General features: G+C 46.0%; 1 protein-coding gene across 1 annotated transcript; it reads left to right on the plus strand.

Moving 5' to 3' along the window:
* Positions 1-10,896: 10,896 nt before the first annotated feature.
* Positions 10,897-23,402, plus strand: LOC144141068 (lactosylceramide 4-alpha-galactosyltransferase-like). Its single transcript, XM_077672575.1, has 6 exons — positions 10,897-11,097; positions 12,567-12,654; positions 14,090-14,170; positions 15,652-15,850; positions 16,565-16,906; positions 19,991-23,402. The coding sequence occupies exons 1-6, from the start codon at positions 11,095-11,097 to the stop codon at positions 20,331-20,333; spliced, it is 1,056 nt and encodes a 351-aa protein (XP_077528701.1). The 5' UTR covers positions 10,897-11,094; the 3' UTR covers positions 20,334-23,402.
* Positions 23,403-23,843: the final 441 nt, after the last annotated feature.

Here is a 23,843-nt window from a genome sequence, read left to right on the forward strand (position 1 = left end):
GATTTTGAAAGCATCAAAGAGCGATGATAGTTCATAAACGCATCTCAACCATTGTAAGTGTGGGAGGCTGAAGTAGGGGCGGAGATTTTGCCCGTTCTTCTGAAAAAAAAAGGTCATTTATCATACTCCTGATCATCATTTAGCAAGAATGTAATAAAGAGCATCAACTAAGATTACTTGTATGAAGCGCCGAGCGCAGTGCATTTGCTGTACCGTAAAGTTCCGAAAGAACTCCCACCCAAAGTACAGGGATATTAAGTTAAAACGTTCGGGTCAGGTACGGAAAACTAGGAAAAGGGGGCCGCACTGCCAGCCAAAACTCCGGTGTTACCAAGAAAAAATTCGAGATGGGCGAACTTGCGGGTCAAGCGCAGAAAGAGCGAATAAGTGACCGCATCTACACATGAAGAGGTGATTCGCGTTTATTTTGTTCACTAATCGGCGATACAGCCATCGATTTTACGGGGTGGGCAATCTTTGGGGTCTTTCAGAAAATTGAATTTTTCACCCGTAAAAGGGTGTGGGCGTTGTTTCGGGGGAGGGCGTTCTCTGAAGGAACTTTGCGGTAACATAATCACGACGCGAGCGTACATTTCGCCGGCGTTGGGAGCTCGCTATTACAGTCGCTAGAAATTCCAGCCACTGTACCGCTATTTAGCGACGCTAAATTGAGTTACCGTTCACGGAAACTCTCGCGCATGCAAAGCAGACTTCTGCAATCACGCCGTACGCATTACCTCCTCTCAAAGTCCGTAAGGACTTAAAAGGTAGCTTAAAAAAAAGGGCGTCACCGTCCCATGTGCGACCCACTTGTTGAAGTAACCATGGTAACGACGACGCTGTAAACCAACGCGGGTAGAACCAAGGTAAATATGGTAGAACCACCGCCGTCAAACATCGCGGACATACAAGAGAATTCTTTCGGCCAACCATGAAATGAGTGCTTCGCCTCGGACGAGGGCGGACTTCTACGTCATCGCAAGCCACCGAGCAAAAAAATAGTTTTGTCTCGTCATAGTAATAACTTTTGTTGGCGTGAGCAAATATGCTTACTATTTTTGGACGTCCTTCTACAAGAACTATGGAGTAGATTTGTGACACAAAAAAAAACATTTTTAACTCCATCTCAGGGCTCCTTTAATACACGAGATGTAGACATAAGGCAAAAAAAATAACGGGCCATCTCCACTAGCGTGAAACCTGGGGAAAGGCGAAGCATGCAGTGTATAAGTGCATTAAAAAATGGAAGCCTTTCTCTTTCCACACTGCGCGCGCTGATTGGGCGCCGGAGAAGCGCCGGTTCCAGCGCCCTCTCTTGCGTTGAACTGAATTTAAGCAATTTGCATGCCCCATCTGCCCCACTTTGGGGCAGTGGTGGTGGTCACCGTGAGGGCAGTGCCATGCTCGCGCCTTGCCCTGGGGGCTCGTCCTCGGTGATCAAGGAGGTCCCGGCACCAGGTACGTATGCCTTTTTCTGCTTCGAACGACCACCCGACCCGATAAGGCCTAGCGTCGAGAGCCGGTGAGTATTTGAGTGCAACAGAAATTATAACCCGTATATAAACACCTTAGGCATGTGCATGATGAAGCGGACAGGAAGTGTTCCACAAATTTTTACATCGTGTTAGCTTATCTTCAACCTGTTATCAAAACTGTTGCAGCAGAGTGCAACAGTTTTATTTTAGTATGGGTTACGTTCTAGCGCGAGGCGTTTGAAAACGAGTGTCCCGGTGTTTTAGTACCTTGACTACAGGAAAAGATGACAAAAGACGCCGACAGCGCGAGCCCCTAAGATACTTCGCCCTTAAAACACTTCCCAATATTGTACAATCTATTGTTATCACTCGTGAAGAAAAGGTCTTTATGCACCCCCTTTTTGTCTTTCAGGCACGAAACCTACTTTAATAAAGTAATGATTTATTTATAGGATTTATTATCCGAACCGCCTATGCGGAAAACTGTAATTTGTACCTTTGGTGTATAATTAGTACCTAATGTACGATATTTGTAGTTTATAAAAAGGTTTACAATAATTTTGTCCTGTCTGAAGCCAGTAGTCCAATTTTGAGCACGTCACAGGAAATATTTGCGTCGTCGCCGCATCTAATATTATCCCGTACTTACCTCTCGATCGCTTCTACCCAGAGCCTGTGCGTAACTCATCTTTATTGGGAGCTCAGGTGGAGGACGGTTAGGCGTTCAACGCACCAGAACTTTGTCGCCACAGCACCTCACCATCTCTCATACACCTCAAGAAGCTCGCAGCATGCCTGGGTGGCACGGTAAAAGCAGTACCTCGCCTCACACGCCACCGCCACAAAATATCGTCACATGACTGGAGAAATTTTGATAACTTTAGCGGCGGTCGTTTTAAGCAACGCAAGGAATAAGGAAATCAGCGTACAAGGATGCAATCGAGATAGCACGGAGCGGACCTCGTTATCTATGCCGCTCTCCGCGCCTGTCAAATCGTTGCACGGTTGTATTCGTGGCACGAAGTCAGACCGTCTTCAAGCACTGCCCTAGAATTCACTTCGAAACAGCAAAAAAAAAAAACAAAGACGGTGCGCTTGCTTTTAGATGCGGAGCATCTCTTCCTCGGGGGTATGTCCCGCGGCGTCGGCGTCCGCACTCACACTGCATGCGCAACTCTCCTCCTTCCCGCTCTCCAACAGCTGCGCGTTACTCTCTCCACTTCTCTCCTACCGCCTGCTTGCGCTTCTCCTGCGTTCTCGCTTCTGCTCTCGCGGCGCATGCGCTACTCTCCTCCTCTAGTTTCCTCTCCTTCAAGTGTGAATATAAAGCGGGTAGAGCGCTGCGCGCGTTCAGTGCAGCGCTTTCTTCGGTTGACTCCGTTGATGCTTCCGATGAAGTGTGATGGAAGCAACAGTCCCGACAGTGAGTGGGCTGACGCAAGCACGCGTAAGCATCAGCCCAAACACTAATAGCAACGTTACGTCCACTCAAGACAAAGCTGCGAAGCGAAGGGCACGCTACGCTGAACGCAAACGCTTGAAGCGACCGGCGGACCCTGAACTTCGTCAGCGCGAAGCAGCTTCGAAGCGTCAACGTCGAGCAGCGGATCCTGAGCTTCGGCAACGTCAAGCAGCGTCGCTTCGAGAACGTCGAGCGGCGGTCCCGTAACTTCGACAACGTGAAGTGGAACGCAAACGTACGAAGCGAGCGGCGGAACGGAACCTTCGAGAACGGGAAGCCGTTTGTAAACATCAACAACGTCTACATTCCCATCGGGGGTTCCGTTGTGTTAGTAGTTGGGTTTGGGGGAAATGTAAGTGAATCCCGCGATGCTCCGCATCCTACTCAGGGTTCCCCTCGGGAAGATGGGGTAAATTTGGAGGGGGGGGGGGTGGCCTGAATCGGGTCTGCGGTCGTACAAGGCGTGAAGAGCGCAGTCCAGAATTCCGAAGCGAGAACAATGCTGGCGAATATTTACAACGGGGCTTTCGCAAACCCCCAAATCACGCCGAGAAAACACCGTCCACACGAACGTTATTGCCAACACCAGGCCGAAACCCCCTTTCGCATCGAGAAACGCACTGCGCGTGCCGCAGAGTGCAACCGCACATATGGCGTCAGCGCCGCCGCACAGGTAACGGCTCCACGCGGTCGAAAGCACAGGGACTACATTCTACTCATACTTTGATGCGAGTGATTACGACGAATCTCGCAACCCGCGTGATGTGGACTACGTGGTATGTGCTTCGACAACGAATGAAACTGCAATGACTTTGAAATAGACATTGAAAGGTTTTGTGTGCGTGTACTTTTCGAGATAGTGCTGCACCACGGAGAAATGCGCTTTTCGCCCCAGGATGTTCTTCCAGGCCTTGCTGAACGAATGCGTTGTCAACGGATAAAGGTTGACCAAGGCAAGCAATCCAGCGAAGGATTGACTTTCCATTTTACTCCTATCACGTTCTCTCACGTTGTGCATTTAAAATAAAACCGGTTCAAGAACTATTTGTCCACTTGGGTTTTATTAGAACTAAAAATATAGGAAACCAATTTTAGAATCAATAATATCGATGCTCATTAAATTTTTTTTTCTATGCGGGAAAATAAAGTCCCTTTCATGATTCGATTGAGCGTTATTGACGGATATCCATGATGAGACAATGCAGCCAGAAGGGCGAAATTAGCTGGAAAGTGCAAAAATGAGTCTGTCTACATCTTATAGCGCTACTTACGTTTCCGTGAAGGAAGGGCGTCTGTATTTCCTGTTAACTCCTATGCTGGCTGGTAACTACCCGTCTTTCAGAGAAGAAAATTCCCGCATCTCCACGAAGTGAATCATGACGAGTGGGTGAAGTACTGGGGATTGCTCTTACCGTAAATCACCCGTGGCATTGCCCACTCGCGCATGTAAATGAGTGACAACGCAAGTGTACTACTAGTACATACAATTCCAATCCAATCCAATCCAAATCCAATCTAATTTAATCCAATCGAATCCAATGCTCGTCGCGCATGCGCAACACTGTACACGGACGCCAAGGGACAAGCCACGGACAAAGCGAGATCTTAAGGTGCTTCGCCCCTAAAAAAACCTAGCGTCAGTATCGGCCACGCTGTCCGCCTGAAACGGCGTGGTCTCCAGCGTGTTCCAGCGTTACGTGCAGCGCGCACCGGATCCGCACGTTTCCGCGTACGGCGTGTTTCCGCGTCCAACATATTTCAGCGCTCGCTAGTCCCATAACCAGGCAAACGCTCGAAGGGGAGCACCAGCGCTGCTGGGGTTTTCGATAGGGGGTCCGAACAAAAACACAACAACATTGCTTGTACATACTAAATAATTATAGTGCCGGCAAACAATTGCCAATTTTCACGTTACTTCTGCAGAAAGCCTGGTACTACACTAAATGCCCATTTGGCTTAGTGTCAGCGATTTCAACGCTCCACACCCTGAGAGGTGGTATCCGCATGTGCCAAACAAACGCTGTGGGGTGCTCTCTACGATCCTTTCGCAGCAGATGCTCTTTTGACACGACCCACCATGGCCTACGCGGCAAAGCAACACCGTCCAAATAAACACCACTTCGGATCTGATTATGGCGCATAGCATCGCAAATTCAGTCTGGTTCAATACTGGCCATTACTTTAAAATTAAACACTATGGGATTGCAACCATCATTCAGGAGGGACGCTAACTGCCTAGCACCAGCTCTCACAGGGTGGTTTCGTAAGACTTTTTCCGATTTTCCGACATCTGTATCAAGTAAACCTACCCTAACATTTTCGAATTTTCCGCTACTGGACCACAAAACTCCTCACACAACCCGCTGAATACTCCCAGCGTAGCCTGAATACTCCCAAAGAAGCACGTTTTGATGTGGCTGATTCTCTTTTCCTCTACCTATTGGAAGCTAAGTTGAGCTCTGTGCGCCGACTCTAAACGCGGAAGGCCAACGACTCTCTCCGTCGGCGCCTAATTCCACTCATCCTGGACATAGGCAAGCATGCGTCGTATTTCAATCAGCTTTCAAATGCCCTTTGTGACCACATATAGCGGAACCATAACACTAGGCCCATCTGAAATATCCTCAATACAGAAGAGAAGGACCACACCAGGAATTATATTTTGACGAGCTAACAAAGAAGTTGCCGTTGGAGCATACCGCTGTGCTGTTGAAGATTAACTATCGATGCGGAGAAGCTGTGTGTGTGGTGTGCTGCCTGGGCTGGCTCTATCATCAATGCTGAAACTCGGGTTACTTGGTTGTACATACTGCTGCATCGCGCTGATTTAGAACTAAAAAATCTTGAAAGGAGCCGCATTCACCCTATCCTGTCTATACGTTGCTCCTTTTCTGTTTTTTTTTTTTGTTTAAATTTTAATCAAAGCAATTCTGCAGTATAGGCTCTGTCATGACCGCTTGTAAATAGCGTAAATAGATTGTCACGAGGCAACGGTGAAGTGATCGTTACCTCGCCACAATGTGGTCGCTCTCCTTCCCAAGTCCTCAGTTTGCGTGCGGGAGGTCCTTCGAAAGCTTTTAAAGCTCTATATTCCTCTCTCTGCCCCTGCCTCGAATTAAACTGGGAGCCCCACCAAGTCCCTGAATCGGCCTATTACTATCACTGAAATAAAAGCTGGTCTTACCCACTCGAAATTTTGCTTATGCCAAAACAGGGCAACGAGCTAGCTCTAATTATCTTAGACCCATTTCCCTAACCGTTTGTCTAGGAAAGTTACTCGAAGGTGTCATACTGGCCCCTCTACGAGCCTATATTGACGATAAGGGTCGGTTTTTCCGCACCATGCTGGGCCGTCGTCCTACGATCTCTGCCCAGTGTGTTATGCATAGCCTCCAGAAACCAATTCTGTATAAGCCCTATACGAATCAGTGAGACACAAAAGCCATTATGTGCATCGATTTGTTCTACACAATTCACAATGTCACTCATCAAAGTATACTGACTGGTCATGAACGATTTCGCATGTGTTCGTGCAATTGCAATTACACTGCAAATAACTCACCGGCCCAACGTATGGAATGATACCTCAGACCTTTGAGCCGTGAAGGCGCACTTCAGGGGACAGTCATTTCGCCTTTTCTTTTCACGTGGTCATGCTACAGCTCCCTCTTTTTTTAGAACGCCTCCCGGGTCTGCATGACAGCCTCTAGGCAGGCGACATCGATCTTTGCTTCGAAAGCAGGGGCAGTGATGGTAATATTGAAGACCACCTTCCGCAAACCGGTGCGCTCATCGCCACTTACTCCCACGAAAGGAGATTTAGCGGCCATAACAGGAGCCTATATAAGCTATTCATTTACCGCCACAGAATCCGCCATCGCGATGCCTGCGTCTCTAATATTTAGGTAACAATGCGAGGAAACCTAAAATACCCGCTTGCTTACTATACGCATTCACCACATTCGCGCCCCACCCCGAGACTATCCGCAACTTCCCGAATGTAGAAGATCAGATTGGACTACTTATTGACTACTTATTGACTGCAACTACGAGCTTAAAGAAACTATAACCTTCTTCGCATCGTGCAAGCATTTATCGACCACCGGATCGCATACTTCACCCCGTTTCTCGACGCCTACAAGGCATTACCCGCAAAGCAGTGAAGCTGGCCATGGGTATCACTCATCACACCTCTACAGCCAAGGTTCTTCAAACGACGACATACAATACATTTCTAAGAAATGCTTGAAGCTCAACGTACTGGGCAATTCCAACATCTAGCTTCTACTCCAATGGGTCGGTCATCCTGACAAAACCGTCCATTTATTTTGCGGTCCTTGCCAGCGCAACAGGGAGATAATGCCGGTTTGAACGGCACTCACCGATCCGCCTACTGTGGGGCCCCATTTCTGCGGCTTATCAATGGAACGTTCCATCTAGTAGGCCGCCTTGCCCGGATGGTGGCCCTACATATGGCCCACGCGTTGCACATCTCTAGGCTATAGGTTGACGCAGCGAAATACCCCGACCTTGCCGCCTACGTTGTGGTAGTTCTCAACTATCTAGAAGACACCGTTTATGCATTCTCAGTTCTCCACGCCTCAACGTGGACTGGCGGAATGAGTCATCATAGCCCCCGCCTTTAGCACTACTCCGACCGCCACAGCTATTTCCCACTCCTCCCAAACTGCTCCTGGAAAGTTTGGGAGGGGTCGTGTATTTCCGCTCCCCCCCCCCCCCCTTGCATCCGCATCCTGTAAACAGCAATGCATCCGCCCGCATCCCGTCCATGCCTAAAATGATGACATCACCCCGCTATGTGAAAATACACTGAATTTGACTTTGACACTAGCCCTTTCGTCCTTAAAGGGAAGGTGAAGCGGTTTTAGAATTAAAAGAAAAGTTGACTAGCCGCAAGTACACATTGAATAGTTCATGTGTACGAAATATTTTCGCAATACATGCAATAGAAGCGGCGCAATGAGCAAACAAAAGTGGCCCGATGCCCCGCCCCCATCTCGCCGCGCGATGCCGGAAGACCGCAGAGCGCGGGCGAAAACCGGCTGAAAAACGTCATACCTGGACTTCCGGCCGGATCGGCCGCCTCGGCCATGCTCTTTTCGCCGTGTTTGCTTGTGAATGATACTTGTTGCTGTTGTGGTTGATAGCACTCATTTGTACAATTTTCGTGTTCAAAAAGTATGCACGAACGCCAAATGAGGCATACGTTATCATGCCGTATTCCTAAGCAGAATAATGCCACGCCGGGATGCTTGATAACATACGGAAGCGACAGCCGAGGTGGCTGTGCTTGATGACAGAGAATATACTATACTACGTTAAAGACTTTGTAAACCGCTTCAATGCGGGTTTTTTTTTTTTTTTTTTATGCGACGGACGTGAATGTTCACATTAGATTCTAGATTTAAGAAGGATGGGGAATACTGCTGAACTTTGGCCGGGGATGTTTCGTTCCATTCCAGAAACCAAGTCACATTTGTTCAGGAAATACTTGTTTCGTTAAACGCGTCGGTTTTCTTTCCCTATGGGCTCAGGACAGTGTTAAAAAAAAACAATTTTTTGGCGAAACTAAAACAAAGGGCCAATCCTGATGGAAGTTCTCTCCCGGCTAAGAGGTAATTAAACAGTATTCTTACAAAGTAAAAGAACCAAAACAACCAGATTACTTATTTTGCAAGTATGCATGTCACGATAAGGTGATGTTTGTCTGGAATTTAAAAAAAACACCACTCCGAACCACCACCGTGCCATAATTTGTGTTGACTGCGGGGGCCTAATTTTTCGTCCAAGATTCCGTGTGGCTGCATATTATAACCTGGCAAGCACTTGTTGTCACTGAACCTCAAGTGTGCTCCAGTGATAGTCGGTGATATATATAATGATGATACTAAAAAAATTGGGAGCGAAGAGTAAATATACGGCCTCTGTCCGACTAGCGCGGTAAATGCTTAAATCTAGTAATGCTGAAACAGGCCAACGATTCATTATCACAAACGTTTGGTGATTGTTACATAAAGTAACGTAACTACAACGTAACTGCCTTGTCCGACTGGTCTGTTAATTATAACGAGGTGGCCGTAATATTGTAGCAGAATGCGCAACGCACAAGCGAAAATCAAGCCCTACTACAGCCAGTAATGCTGAGCAGGCACTAGTATGCTGCAGTGTTTTCAGAATAAATGCATGTGAAGCAGTAAGACGCCACTCATCGAAGTGCAGCTAGCAATCGCGGAGGCGCCGTAGCGCCGCTGCCGAAATGGCGCGCGCGTGTGGGTCTGTGTACGGGGATGAGTATGGTGGGCGACAACGAACAAAGGAAATGCGGAAGCAGAGTCTGCTTGTTGGTTTATGCGTGTACCGGCAAGATGTGTCTCGCATATACGTTTACAGCGCATGAACGCTATTTTTTCGCGCAGTGCACGTACGTGCTTTTCGCTGGTACATTGTTTAGAAAACGCCCATTAATCTTCGGCATAAATGGTTTTGTGTATAATAAGAAACAGTTAAGGCAGTACCTAATATTAACATAAGGTATAAAATCCCCCTATGCTGGTTGCCTAATTCAAAAATATTTTGATGGAACCCACTAGTCGACGTCACAGTACTTCTTTGGGGTTGTCTGTCGTGTAAAGCAAATTTAAGCTCCAAGATAATTGAACCAACAGCACGGGAAAATATAAAACAAACCTCCAGTCATGTGCGAAAATTAAACTGCAAGCTAAATTGCCGCAAAGGCAACCGTGCGATCGTTCGCAATGCTTCTGACAACCCGCGCGGCCGAAGGGTGTCCTCCTCTGACGTCATGACTGGCGCAACCAATCAGGGGCGTCAAAAGACGAAAAGCACGCGTCTTTCAAACGGGGCCGCGCTTTTTGCAAGATAAATGCCACTTGGACTCATGTACGATAAATTTAAATGTGATATTCGGAATCAGCGCGCAAGAAACTATATAACTGTTAATCTAACTCAAATTTTTTGGAAAGCGCTTCAGCTTCCCTTTAACGGTTAACAAGCTTGCTCACCAGGTAGTGTGAACGTTCTGCTACAGGGTACCTTCGATGCTGTCTCTTCACGTCAGGAGAACAGAAGGGATGGCCTAGTCGCATATCGTGAGGCAGCAGTCACTGCCTATGCAATTATACGTGATATAAAACTACTGAGTCAGATAATCTAGGGCGAGAGAGACGAGAAATAAAAGAGGTTTTAGTGACCACGGTGGGAAATAAAAAACCAGACCATCGAGCAGACAGAGAGGTGGATCCCGCTAATGCCGAAGAATCTGCACTGCCTCGTTGAAGCACTGTTGATTGCTTGGACATACTCGAATGCAACGCTGTGGTAACTGGGAATTTGGCGCCGCCGCTAACGAGCTGGACCACACACGTCGCAAATAGCAGAGCAGTCCATAGAGTCAGTCGCGTGTGATTACCGGAAAAGGCGTCTGTTTTCCCCGGCACGCTTCCCGGGTTCCGCCCTTTGTCTTGTAAACAGGCGTGACGGAAAACGCGACCACGGTTGACAAAAGGCCGGAAAGGGCCTCACTTCTGAAACTGATGAGACCCGAAACAAATGGCCCCGTTTTGAGTGGGCCTGGGTGTTCTGTTCCGCAGTCTTTTTTTTTTTTTTCTTAGCTCCCTCTATCACCTACCTCTCATCTAGCTATCTCCCTCTCGCTTTTTCTCTTTTTTCGTCTCATACTCCGTTTCCTGCACTTTTGCGCTGTGATTTTTATGCTCGATTCTATTCATTTTGGGCCGGCCTTTCAATATTCGTTCTCTGTAAGTAACTGTTGGGAGTGCGCGCTTTTTGAGCATTTATTTTCTCTCTTTTTGTCGTTGTTATCTTGTCAGTGCTGGTTCCACGTGGTGTCAGCGTCAGACACGCTTGAAGGGAACGGGAACCACTTGGCACAACCACCACTCCGTTCCCATCGGCAGTATTTTTCCGAGCTGTGGGATGGCAGTGACATGCTATGGTAGGGCTCTGCAACTCTGAAAGAGAAGCAACAAGTGAACGCCGAATTCCTCCAATAACGTTCAGAAGGAACAGTCTAGAATGGCTTACCGAACATCACTGACCTCCTTCCCTTGCTGATTATGCCTGGTGAGGTGTGGTAATGTTGTCCCTCAAGCAGTCATGGTGAGTGACAAAACTACTGTATTTCTCCTCGCGCTTCCTGTGTTTTTATGCCGAAAACTTGGAAACATTAACAGGAGAGTGGTTGTCAGAATGCCGCTGACAATTGGTGCATTTCTCTCGCCACTTTGCAGTGGTAGCAAAGTCTGGCGACAATAGACAAAATTAGCTTCGATACGGCAAATCTTCAATGACTTATCTGTCTATTTATGACGGCATAAAAACGGAGTGCTTTGCAGGGAAGGAATTTGAGCATGGAGGACCAGTAAAGCATAAACCAGCGATCGTGAAATTTAAAAAAAAAAAGTTTTTAAATTCGACCACTGTGATACGCCCGAAGCTTGGATTTTTAACGTTGTCGCGCGTTAATTAAGGTCACAGTGTTTTGAAGGAACGTCACAGTTTTCAATTTCTTGATGTTAACAACAAAGGCGTAGAAACAAATGAACGAGCAGTTAAAAAGTTCAACTATTGTCACATTAAACCCAGTCCTTCATTGGCTTTCCTTTCTACCCTCCGTTTTTAGAAATAAAGAAAATTGCCGTTTAGAGGAAATTCAGAGACTTCCATCTCCAGAGATTATGACAAGCCAGTGAACGAACGCGAAATTTCTCTCTTGCCATCCCCATAATGACCCATATTCAAGGAGACCTTGTGTAAATCATCTACGCTTATTGCAGACTAAAACATAAAACAATAGTTGTAGTTACTTTTTGTGCAGTTGGGAGTGGCTGATTATTAATCAAAAAAAGAAATACGGTGAAGAGACTTGGATAAAATTAGTGATGAACGTAATATATGGGAACATCGAACATTACTGGGCATTTACATTGAGAAATCGGTTGTGAAGGAAGAACAGTAAAAAATTTCTTGGTCTAACTACAGAGTTTTTGCATAGCGTCATGCAATCCTGCATGTGAATTGTTTTCTGTACCTCGCAGCTGGTATGTGCTTCTACATGTGTATGGAACAGTCGCTTTATATTAGGCTAGGCTCAGAGAATGTAGTGCAGGACCACAAATTTCTTCCCTCCGGCCCTCCTAGTAGTCGCGCTCTAAGTAATATTTGATTCGTTAATTATGTTTCGTGCATGCCCCATCATCCACTGCAGGCGGCAGCGCCCCACTCTTCTGCAGCTGCGTTTCATATTTATACAACTCTCTAATATACTTCAGCTGCGGGTATGTAATGCGGGTATGTAAAACAACGTATGCAATGCGATTGGTAGTCGTTGGCTTGCCTTGTAGCTGTTTTCTCCTTACGCATGTCTGTCAGAAATTACGGTAAATTTTCATTATTAGTAAATCAACCACTACCGGAAATTACATTTACAAGTACTATTGAGCATTGCAAAATTATTTCCAGGCCATTATTTTACGAATCGCTTTCCGCATTGTTGTACGGAACAAAGTTCATTCCAACGAATAAGGGTTACGTTTACAACTCTTTTTCTAACATTTGATTCTATGCAGTGGCACGCTTCGAAGGGGAACACCCGTCAAGGTTCCGCCGTAACGGCGTTGGTCGTCGTAGCCGGCTTTGTGATCCTAACTGTAACGCGTAAGTTGTGCCGTTCATTTTAGACACACGCGTGCAATTAAAACAGAAAAAGGCACACGCATGCGTACGAAGAACCGCGAACCTACACACGCGTGTGCACGCGCAACAAATTTAAATGCAGAGCCGCGCTCAGTATGACCTAAAAAGCTCGTTATCGTTGTGGTGGTGGATCAGAATGGGGAGTAAGTGGGCTGGTTTGTGCATGTTAAAACATAAGAAACGGGGGAAATTACGGGGCGCAGAGTAGACACACACACGGCACCAACTAGCAACCAAGTTTTATTCTGCTGTTTTTATTTTTTTTATCGAAGTGAAAAGCGGAAATGTCTGTGTGTTCGAGATTTCAGCGCACGGTAAACATCCCCACGTGGTCGAAATTGATCCCTGGCCTTCCCCTACGGCCGACCTCATCGCCTCTGTAGCGTCAGAGCTTTAAACCTCACTATCAAAATCGTTTTACTGCTTGCAGGCGCCTTAAATACAGACATACAAAGCAATAGAAAGGGAAAAGGAAAAGGGGCAAATGGCACAAAATTAACGAAAGTTCTTGTCAAACAAAGCGTTCACATTGTCATCAAAAAGTTCAGTTATTCATTCGAAAGATACGTGGTTTCATTTTCATAAAGTGACACACACGGTTTTCTTTCACATTTATCGCCCGTCTGACTGATGCAAAAAGTTCTATAGATTTTACGTGTGCGTTTGACCGCCCACCTTCAAAAATATACGGACAAGATATGCGAAGGTACGCGGATATGATATAGCGCGATGTATTCATATAGTGCCTTATAGTGCCATTTTGATGACAATGTATACGCTTTGTTAGACAGAACTTCCGTTCATTTTGTGTTATTTGCCTCTTTTGCTTTCCTTCTCCATTGCTTTGTATATCTGCATTAAAGGCCCCTGCAAGCAATAAAACTTGGTAGTTCCGGTCAGCACCGTGTGTGTGTCTCGTACTGTGCGTTCCCAAAGTTAGGGTTGTTTCTCCCGTTTCTGATGGTATAGTTTCAAAGTAATTACTTTTGGCTTAAAGCTCACAACAAGGTTTGAGCCGTTATGGTAATTTGTCGCTCATGTGTACCTAACTTTGAACCACGAGTGCCAAACGAATGTGGTATAAAGTTTTAAATACTGTTAAATGTTGCAGGTCCAACTGAGCATGACTATACGTTTGCACATAGGCTTCATGCAAGGTGTCATTGGTAGAGTCGCATCCAGGCGTACGCACTCTGCAGCCCCTGGCGCACAACGAACATTCACAAGCGCAAATCTTCAGCAAATGCGAGTGCCTCTTAAAACCTTGATGGCGGAGGCCGTTATAGACAGGGTGCAAAGAATGCATTAAAAACGGCGGCGTATCTTTTCCATTCAGAGCGCCAGATAAAATGGTACCATTTAGATTCTCGCTATGTGCTTTTTTTCCTCTTTCAAGTCTCTGCGAAACATCTTGGCTACAACCCACGAGGCATTTTCGGAGGAGTCACTACTCGCACACACCATGACGAGTGCTTAGGTAGGAAGCCCTATTTCTATTTTAAAGGCTATTCGAAGTAACCGCTTTCCTATACCAGGGCATGTAGATTCGAACGTGTTTCAGTTGGCAGTTTCATAATCCGCTGACAGCAGTACGTGCGAGTACCGTGGCTTGGTCGTGTCGTGCCTTGGGAACAAGCTAAAGGCGCCAAACTACCTATCCATTCTTGCTTGCTTTCTCACTAGCTGGCTTGTTTGCCACGTCCGCTGCCCTATCCACAACCCTCCCTCTCATTTCCTTTTCTGCTTGCTGTCCTGCTTTTACTTTGTATGCTATATATTTACTGGAAGCACCGTACCTACTCCCACAACAAGCTGCCACAAAAGCATTCTGTTGATGCGCGGAAAATTCACCCAAACCATTCCCGCCGGCTGCGAGGGGCGAAGTTCCCCTTGTCGATTCAGAGTGAAATCTCTATTCCTCCAGATTAACCAAGAAAACGCCTCGTTCCGTCGATGTCACATTCAAGCTCAGCCAAGGTCAAGGTGGTGCATCTCGCGGGCTTGAGCGGTCTCGCCAGCTCAGAACGAGCCTCTGGTTTTCTCGCCACAGCTGAAACTTTCCAATGTCTTTGCTTTCGTTTGGTGTAGATATTTTTCCGGGCCTTCCGTAAGCTTTCCCTGCTGCAAGAGGAGGAAAAATAGCCACCAGCAGTCTTGTTTCTTCTGTGAGAGAAAAAAGGAGTAGACTTTTAGGAACGCAAAAAATAAACTTTTAATAAATTTCCGGAGTCAGTTTCTGATTCATTTGATATGCGCTCAAAGCAGCAATATCCGGCATATATTCGTTAAGGCTTCGAGCTTTTTATACATAGTGGAATGTCATCAGCATAAGAGATTTTTTCCCTGGAGTGAAATGCGATGAACCTTGCCTTTTTCAGTTTTATCCCATTTGTCGGCATTCAGTTAAAAATTGCGTCTTATTCCTTTCTCGCTCGGCTTCAATCATCGAGGTTATTTTATGACGATATTTTATTTTATGACGCGGTGATGATATTTTCTGTGTCATCGGCATGAACTAGTACCTAGAAAGGGTGAAGCTCTGAAGGAAGATTCACGTTGTGACAAGAGCAAAGACCCATCCACTGCACCCTTTGATTATGTTAGTGGACACTGCAATGGCCATTACGACCTATTTAAAATGAGTATATGTTCAGGTTCCCAAGGGTAATTTTATGTAGGCTTAGCTTAACCGTGAGGGTAAAGACGCGTGCAAGTTTATATTCTGGGTATTTTTACCAGCATATTCGTTCTTTTTGGTGTACCCTACGCTGCAATACACAATGGATATTAGAAGCTCCTAAATGAGCGTGCTTTCGCAAACACTCACGGGGCAAGCGGAAGGGACTTCCCCAAAGCTCTAAAAACAAAGTTTCTTTCAGTGCCGCAGCTTGACTTAATTAAAAAAAACATAGAGAATAAGGCGAGGCCTGAAACTATTGTTTGCTATGTTTACCGCAGGCGATAAAATCAGTCGCCGTAGGGACCTCGAGCGGAGACGTCACGAATTACATAAGTCGAAGAAAAACTTCTTTTTTCTGGAGACTGCCGGAGCATCGTGCATCACGGACCGTGCCGCTTGCTCCATTGAGTCTGCTGCTCTACGTCATCCCGACTACACCGTGTGGCTGCTCACCTTATTGGACATCGAGGACTGCAGGTATGCAGTAGCCGGCCATCGGCCATTTTCTGTGCCAAGGACGCGGGGTTACCAATCTACCGTGTTGACCAATCCTCTCACATTGAATGTTGAACACGCCAATTTTTTTAGCATTCTCTTTTTGCTTCCTGTACGCGTCGACACACACCCTCCAAAATTTTCGTCACGCAGTGCTGATAGAAATTGGCAATTGCTGGCTCCTTATCATGTCGTACGAGCAGAAAAAGGACACTCCGCTAATATAAACATTCCCCATTTCGTGAAAAAGGGGAGTGATAAGCGTAGCTTGCAGCTCCTCGTGTACGGTGATGAACAAATAAAATGTGGACGGGAAAATATAAACCTGAACGCGCAAATAGCGCAAGTTCTTTTTGAGCAAATCAAATCGTCGCATCGCTCCATCAACAACCAAGTTTGGAAGTGTGACTTTCGAAATGTACCACAGTCGCGTCATTATTGATCTCCACGAACCAGATTTGTTTATTTTGCTCCTTCCTATTCTTATTTTTGTGTTCAGTTTTCATTTGTCCCTGACAGTACACTTCAATCATTTCCCTTTTTTACGCGTGCTCCTAATGTGCTTTGAAACACAGAGGCTGCTGTTAGCACTGCACTGCAACTGAACGGTCGCCAATGAAGGCACACACTATATACACTTTTGTAGGGGCAGAATATAGCGTGCTTGAATGCCAAGTAAAACGTTTTTTTTCTTAGTATTCTCAGCCACCTGTTCGAGCTGCCAAACTTCAAGATTCTTCGCCTCGACCTGAACTCTCTTGTCAAGGACAGCGTGCTGGTGCACTGGTACGTGAAGGACAGCTGGAACCGCAGCCCATTCCGCATCAATCATCTAAGTGATGCCCTGCGGCTGCTGGTCCTGTGGAAGTACGGTGGCATCTACGCCGACATGGATGTCCTCACTCTGAGAAGCTTCGACAAACTGGAAAACGTCCTGGCACGAGAGCTTTTTCCCGATGTTGGAAACAGCGTGATGGCCTTCAGAAAACGCAATCCTTTTCTTTTCCGCTGCCTGGAAGAATTCTCTAAAACGTACAAGTAAGCTGCAGTGTATTTTTTTCTTCTTGGATTTAACTCAAATCAAAGCTTGCGGTGGCTTTTTTGGAAGCATAAGCCCAGTGGATTGATAAAAATGCCGCATCGGACACTGATATTGCAAGATTTTATTTTGTGTTTCCCCAAATAATGTGCCATTGAAGAAAGTACGGCAAAAGGGTTGAATACGGTTCTTTCCCATTATAACCGCTTCAAATGATTGGCCTCGCCAGCTTGAGCTGAATTGGTAAAAATGAATAAATTGCTGAAATACTTTGCGCGCTGTAGATAGCTGCACGCGACTATTGGAAATTTTTAGACAGAATATTCAGAAAAGTGACTTGTGCGAGGCCTCGTGCCGACGAAAGTAAGACAGTCGCTCTTGTTTGATTACCCGTTATATCTTAAACCTATTCGTGCCTTTTGAAAGTTCCTTCGCTTAGAATGTCAGCTTTTCCGACCTTATGGCCCTGTTGCACACAATTAGGAACATACAGTCATGGGCACGTTACCGTAAAAAAGTAACAGTGTTACAGTTACAGTTACCTAACCCAGAAAAGTAACTCTGTTACAGTTACAGTTACGAACTTTCCAAAAGTAACTAGTTACAGTTACAGTTACTGCAAAAAAGTAACGTCGTTACTTTTCCCTTACTGTATAAAACTAAGTTAAAACTAAAAAGATTTGGCTTATTTACAGAAACGTACGAAGGCATGCAGGTAGCAAAAATTACACGTAGTAAAGCCTACACGAGGGGAACCTATAATGATGCACTCTCATGCCCAAACCAACAATCGTTGTGTACGCCTCATTTTTTTTATTACGGAAGTTTTGCTATCCATCATAAGGAACTTTATTTTTTTGTTGTTGCACTCTCGCTGCCTGAAATTTATTTGCAAACATCATTGTAGCATAGAATTAGTTGTTTTTCAAAGTTGGAATCAGAGAGGCTGAACTTATACTATACCGAGCTAGAGGACAACACAGCCGAAACAATCTTTCAATGTCAACTTAATTTATTTTCGCCTACTATGCTGTCGCTTGACCGCCCCGCGTAGTGAGAGAGAAAGGGAAAAAGGGGGCGGGAGTGGCGGAACGACGGAAGGCCCTTGGAGTAAAGGGGAAACGGACGTGGGAGTACATCGGTTGTCGAGGTGTTTTTGAAAGATACTCAAAAAAAGCGCTTCGTTAACTTTTTATTTCGTACTTGTGGTCGGAGACGGAGACAAATTTCAGCCATTGCCGAAGCGACGTTTGTCCGTGGGCACTCGGAATCGTTCTCCCGCCCCAACCCCCAGCCACCCCCATCTCTGGAATGGGACAAGATATTTCCAAAGGGAATAGAAACTGAAATGGACGCTTCTTTACTGTTTCCCCCTCTCCCACCCCCACCCCTGTCCTCACAAAGGCGGATTTTGCCATCTCGATCGGAAAAAGCTGCTCTCACAATCTCAGCCTTCCACAGCAATCACGCCGCCGATCCCAAGAACCTCTCCCTTTGTTTCCTTTGAGGCGTAGGCCGAACGAAGCTCGGCCAAGTATTCCTTGCCCCCAACATTCAAAAGCAGATGTAGCTACTGTTTTCGTTTCGGCGACGGCCCTCGAAACGAAGTCACGAGGCTTTCTAAGAACATTTCTTCGTGCAGTGGCAGTGTGGTCAGACGTCTGCCGGCCAAAATGCTGGGTGGTGTGAGGGCGCTCGGGGGCCACCATCGTTGGGGTCGTCGTATGTGTGGAGGGGCATGAAATTTATTACTTCCTCGACCTCGTTCGAGCACTTGGTACAGCTCGATGAAGCCTCTAGACCAGGGGTCCCAAACGCGTGGTCCCAAAGACGGCCAGGGGTCTCTAAAGCGCACAATGGGCGCAAGCAACTGCGACTTGTGAATCGAACACTCTACAGTGTGCACAGGGCTGGACGAGCGCGAAGCCGCCGAGAGACTACCCGTGGCGTTTTATGACCCCACAAACGGGGCTGCACGTCGCTAATGAGAAAGCGACACCCTGACCGACGTTTTCCAGGCTTCCGCGAAAGTGCAAAGGTTTCAGTGCGTTGTGCGGCGTTTGTGGGTGTTTGTTTTGCTGTTCGCATTGGTGTCAAACACTTTTATTGCACTCCAGATATGGCGAACATGGTGCAGCCGCGCGTCAGACTATAGGTTGTGGCGCGTCAACATGCATCCACGTTCGCATAGGCGCGTGCCGCAGCGTTATTTATGGCCTGGGTGAGAGCGATGTCGCGCTACTGAAGAAAATACTGCAGACCCTTAGTAGACCAAAATACGGCCCTTAGTAGACCGCGTGGGACACCACGCACACGTGCACGCCTAAACATTTCTAGTCCAGATGTTTTTCACAAATGAGAAGGGAGTGCGCTGGCATAGATGAAGCAGACGAAGTTTCGGCGGAAGAAAGGCCGAAAAAGTGAAACGCGCATACTGTACATCGATCGTTAATGATTGTTGCTGTTGGATAATTTTTTTATATAAAGTAACTGTAACGATATCTCTCGTTACAGTTACTCCACAAAAAAGTAACAGTGTTACAGTTACAAGTTCCTCTAACTTAAAAGTAACTAGTTACAGTTACAAGTTACTGAAAAAAAGTAACTAGTTACCAGTAACGCGTTACTAGTAACTAGTTACTGCCCAAGACTGGGAACATACTCTTAATCGGTGCCACGGCTTCACAACACGGCCCCACTGCGATTTATTGTGTTGCTCTTATGTCGCGGTGGTGCTAAGTATTTGGAAGTTTTTGTGACATGTAATAGGTGGCATCCAGTTCATTAGTTGTTTGTATTCTTGCTCTGTATTGCCCTCCCTGCATGGGCCAGCATCTTCGCCTGCAGTATGAATAAATGAAACGAAATGAAATGAAATCGTGGAATAATAATGATGAAGCCGAATGTCATGTGTGTAATGTTACTACCGAAACGTGTCAAAAAAATGCAGTCGGGTGGATGAGGCTGCCTTCGGTATCGCGTGCTTGTCGGTGCTGCAAGCTGCCATCTTCTCGACATTGTGCCCTTCGGGCTGATTCATGAAAACAAAACATTACTCCCTACTTTACCCCTTTCTACCGCAGGCCTCGCAAGTGGGCGCACAATGGGCCTCGCCTTCTGGAACGCGTGCTTCCGTGGTTCTGCCCTCCAAACTCGGTGAACAAACAGCCCCTGGTGAAGTGCTCCGGCGTCACCGTGCTTCCCGCGAACGCATTCTACCCGGTCACCTACCTGGAGTGGCGCAAACCTTTCTTACAAAACCACACATTCGAAGTGCTCCGAGCCACGTCAGAAAGCTTCGCACTTCACCTGTGGAACTCTTACAGCCGAGGGCAGACAGTCGAACACGGATCAGCGTACGATGTCATGCGGAAGACACTGTGTCCAAGCACGCATAACCTGATCGAGAAGCAGGCGCAGATATAGAAATTGTGACGCTCAGTGCTCGTAGGGAACAGTGTTTCCGCAATGGGCGGAGCTTCCGCAGTTGCAAACGACTACTTTTAAAAGCGCGATGCACTTGTTCAATAGTTTTAGCATGAGCTACAGAAAACCCTGTATCCAAGCACGCATTATCTGATTGAGCATCTCAGGACGGATAGAGAAATTGTGAGGCTCAGTGTCGGTACGGAACGCGCTGCTCCGACATGAAGGGTTTGGTGAATTGCCAAGGCAACTCTGAAAGTGCGAAGCGCTTAGTAACGAATATCTGGAGGGAATCTCAACAAATACGGCAGTGAATAAACACAAGCTCGCATCTTTCTCACATCTGAAACGGGATTGCACTCAAATGTCGGCGTACCGCTATAGATAAAGCAGCGGCTTTACCGACCAGTGTCAGTCATTCGGGGGCATGTCAAAATCTTCCTCTGGGTTCTCCTGCTCTGGTAAGTTAAGACATAAAAATCGCCAGGTTTGAAACAAGTGTATTTTGATAATGACTATGATTATTGGTTGTAACGCGATGCATTCAAGCAAGAATGCGTTTTAAAGAGAAGGCTTTCTTAGTGGTATCTATAGCGTTCTGCGAAAAAAAGTAATGCATTTCCCGAAAGAGTGGTTGGTCGAGGGAAAGGTACCGGTAAGATCTCTTGGCACTGGGCTTCTATTGTGTCAAAACAGTTACTTAAAAATCGCGAAAAATGAACAGTTCGACATATGACACCACATGCATCGATCACGAAGAATGGGTACAACAGTACCCTTATCTCATAAACCACGTATCGGTGTGCTATCAGCGTCAACTGAAACGCGAACACGAAAATATGAACGACAACGTGCACAATTGGAAAATACTGTTCGCAGAGTTCCTATAATGGCACGCTATTGGTATATTTGGAAATCCACTTTTCCTGACTTTGTTTTAGTAACTAAGCCACGCGTCATTTAGGCTTGCATGATAAGGAATCGCGCTATTTGTGCGTGCAGGTTCATGTTTTCGTGTTCGCGTTTCATTTGACGCCGTGAGTACATATAGATCGTTCGTAGATGTGTTTACTTAGTGCGCGAAAGCCGTTTCATTGGTTCTTTCTTAGTTTGCGATTTGGGTCTCTGAAAATTTGACGATGGACGCTCTTTCAGCGAAGGTTTACGCACTTTTAGCTGTCGCGCTTCTCACCTTTTTTATGAAGGGATGGTAGAGGATGTTTATTACAACCACCATCAATCGCTAGAGTATATCGATCGCTAGATATATAGATAAACATCCATCTCTAGATACATCGATTACTGGTGGACCTTAAGCCAGTCGTATGTATTGAAGCTTTACATGTAGACGAGGAGATAAAGGTAGTTCAGCTCTGGACATTGCAGATTTTGGTTAGTACTAATACAAACGGGCCAAACATACAAGCAATATTGTTGTAAAATTATCGCACCTTGTGTAGTGTCGATACGATTTACACGTTTCAAAAGCAGAATTGAGGTGCAAAAATGGAACCAGAATATTATAAACACCGCTACTTGACAGAGTGGAAGGCAAGTTGCGTGCCGAAGCTGTTCATGGGGATAGTGTTTGTGCTCCTGATTACGGAAATGTGTATGGCTAAACGTAAAAGAGTGTGAAAAGTAGATGCAATATGTACTAAGAATAATTGCTGGAGGCTCATTTGGTTCAGGTGGCACTGGATAGTTTCAGCGCTCGAACGAAGACATTTGGCGGCAGAGAAAAGGGCAAAACGGAAATTGTTTTTGATATTTCCGACCCACAATGTCATATTTCTGTGATGGCGAAGTGTTCCTGAAGTGACATTGTCGCACGCGAATACTCAGCAGATTTTTTTTCTTGTGGCGGAATGTCACTAAGAATAGCTGTTTTGAAAAAAGACCGTCAAGCATATAAAAACAAAAACATACGGGCTTTCGAGAATCCCTTTTTTACCAATGCGCCATTTTTCAATCGTGTTGTATAACATTACTTTATGCAATACAATTTGGCGAAGGCCAGGTTCGGAAGGCAGTATTAAAATAACAGTGAATATCTTATCAATATACTCACGAGAAAAACTACAGTAAAAATAAACAAGCGACTGTGAGTCCATGGGAAGCGGTAGAAACAGGTGCAAACTAGAGAGAAAAATAAACGCTTCTAGCGAGTTGCGGTGGCGTGGATAGTGGCACAATCACGAAAAACGTCGTAGAATATCATATATACCTGTTGCCTGCGCAAGCGTTTATCGTTTCGTGCCTGCCTGCTGCAAAGCGCTTTTACCAACAAACTATTTGCAAAGCAGTGATTGGTATACGTTTCTTACCAAATTCTACAAGGGATTAAGTGGTGAGATTACGGTACACCAGTTATCAGAATGATAGGTCACCGTTCGGCTGACACTGCACGAGGATTCCTATACGATTTCGTACCAGGGTCGGCTTAGCGGACAGTATAATGGGATGCAAATAAGTGGTCACCCGGCTCTCTCAACTACCTTATTAGGCCGGTTTCAGACTGTTGCCGCAACTGTCGTAATACCTTTAAATAATGACGTCATGTCACGTCTCAGCCAACCGAACTGCGTGGCATGCCGCTTTTCTTTACGTCAATAGATCACGATACGGTTTTTGTGTCTGTAATCTAAACATTGCCTTACTCACCAGTCATGACGCTGTAATTATAATAAAAGTTTTACAAAATGTTTTACAGAGGCATAAAGATGACAAAAAGTGACTGTATTGCTGGTGATGGAAAAGCTACGTGGAGAACATATTGTGAACAGCTACCATTCACTACGAACAAAATTTATTTGGAAGAGCTGTACGATGCAGAGCGCATTTCTTCGGTTATGAAATGGGGTTGCTACCCCTTCAACAAGGGGAAGCGAAATAATCACTAAGCTAATCAGGTGGCCCGCAGCACTGTCAACACTGCGCTTCTAACAACTGAATCTGCAACTGCCGCAAAACCGCGCATTACCCAATGTTTTCAGTAACGAAATGGAAGCGTTGTGTTAGCACCTAATTTGTTAGCACAGCTGGCGTCTGCGGTGTTTCTTCCCCATATTTTTTTGCAACAGCGACAGTACTGAAAGATGCAAGATCGCCTAAGGTTTAGTGTAACCGATACTGCCGCCCAATAGGGGCGTAGTTTTTTTTTGTATAGACCACGCCCACTTCTCTGGAAAAAAAAAGAACTCATCCGTCAGTTTCTTCAATATAGACCAAGACTGCGCCAAAGGCCATGTTGTTGTGTCACGTCTATAGTTTCGCGTTCGGCACGACATCCGCAGAAGCTGCTAGCCGAAATTACACGTGGCAAACCCCACCGTTTCGCTTCCTTTAGTCCAAAAGACGAGATGACCAAGCACTCTCTTTAGCATGGCGGCAACCGCGGAGGCTTTGAAAAGCCGTGAATAAAAAATGAAGGTTTGTTCTACGTTAAATAACTATACTTTGGTAGCTCACTGAGCTCCAATCCAGCCTCCAACGATGTTTTTGAACTAA

The sequence above is a fragment of the Haemaphysalis longicornis genome, unplaced genomic scaffold, assembly GCF_048455015.1.
Source record: "Haemaphysalis longicornis isolate Haplotype H1 unplaced genomic scaffold, Haemaphysalis longicornis Haplotype H1 scaffold_6, whole genome shotgun sequence".
NCBI lineage: Eukaryota > Metazoa > Arthropoda > Arachnida > Ixodida > Ixodidae > Haemaphysalis > Haemaphysalis longicornis.

Bases quoted from the DNA above. Each gene is read 5' to 3' on its own strand.
- LOC144141068 (XM_077672575.1), top strand. The intron at 15,851-16,564 runs GTATGCAGTAGC...TTTTTTTCTTAG, and splicing joins TTGGACATCGAGGACTGCAG to TATTCTCAGCCACCTGTTCG. The intron at 16,907-19,990 runs GTAAGCTGCAGT...TTTCTACCGCAG, and splicing joins GAATTCTCTAAAACGTACAA to GCCTCGCAAGTGGGCGCACA.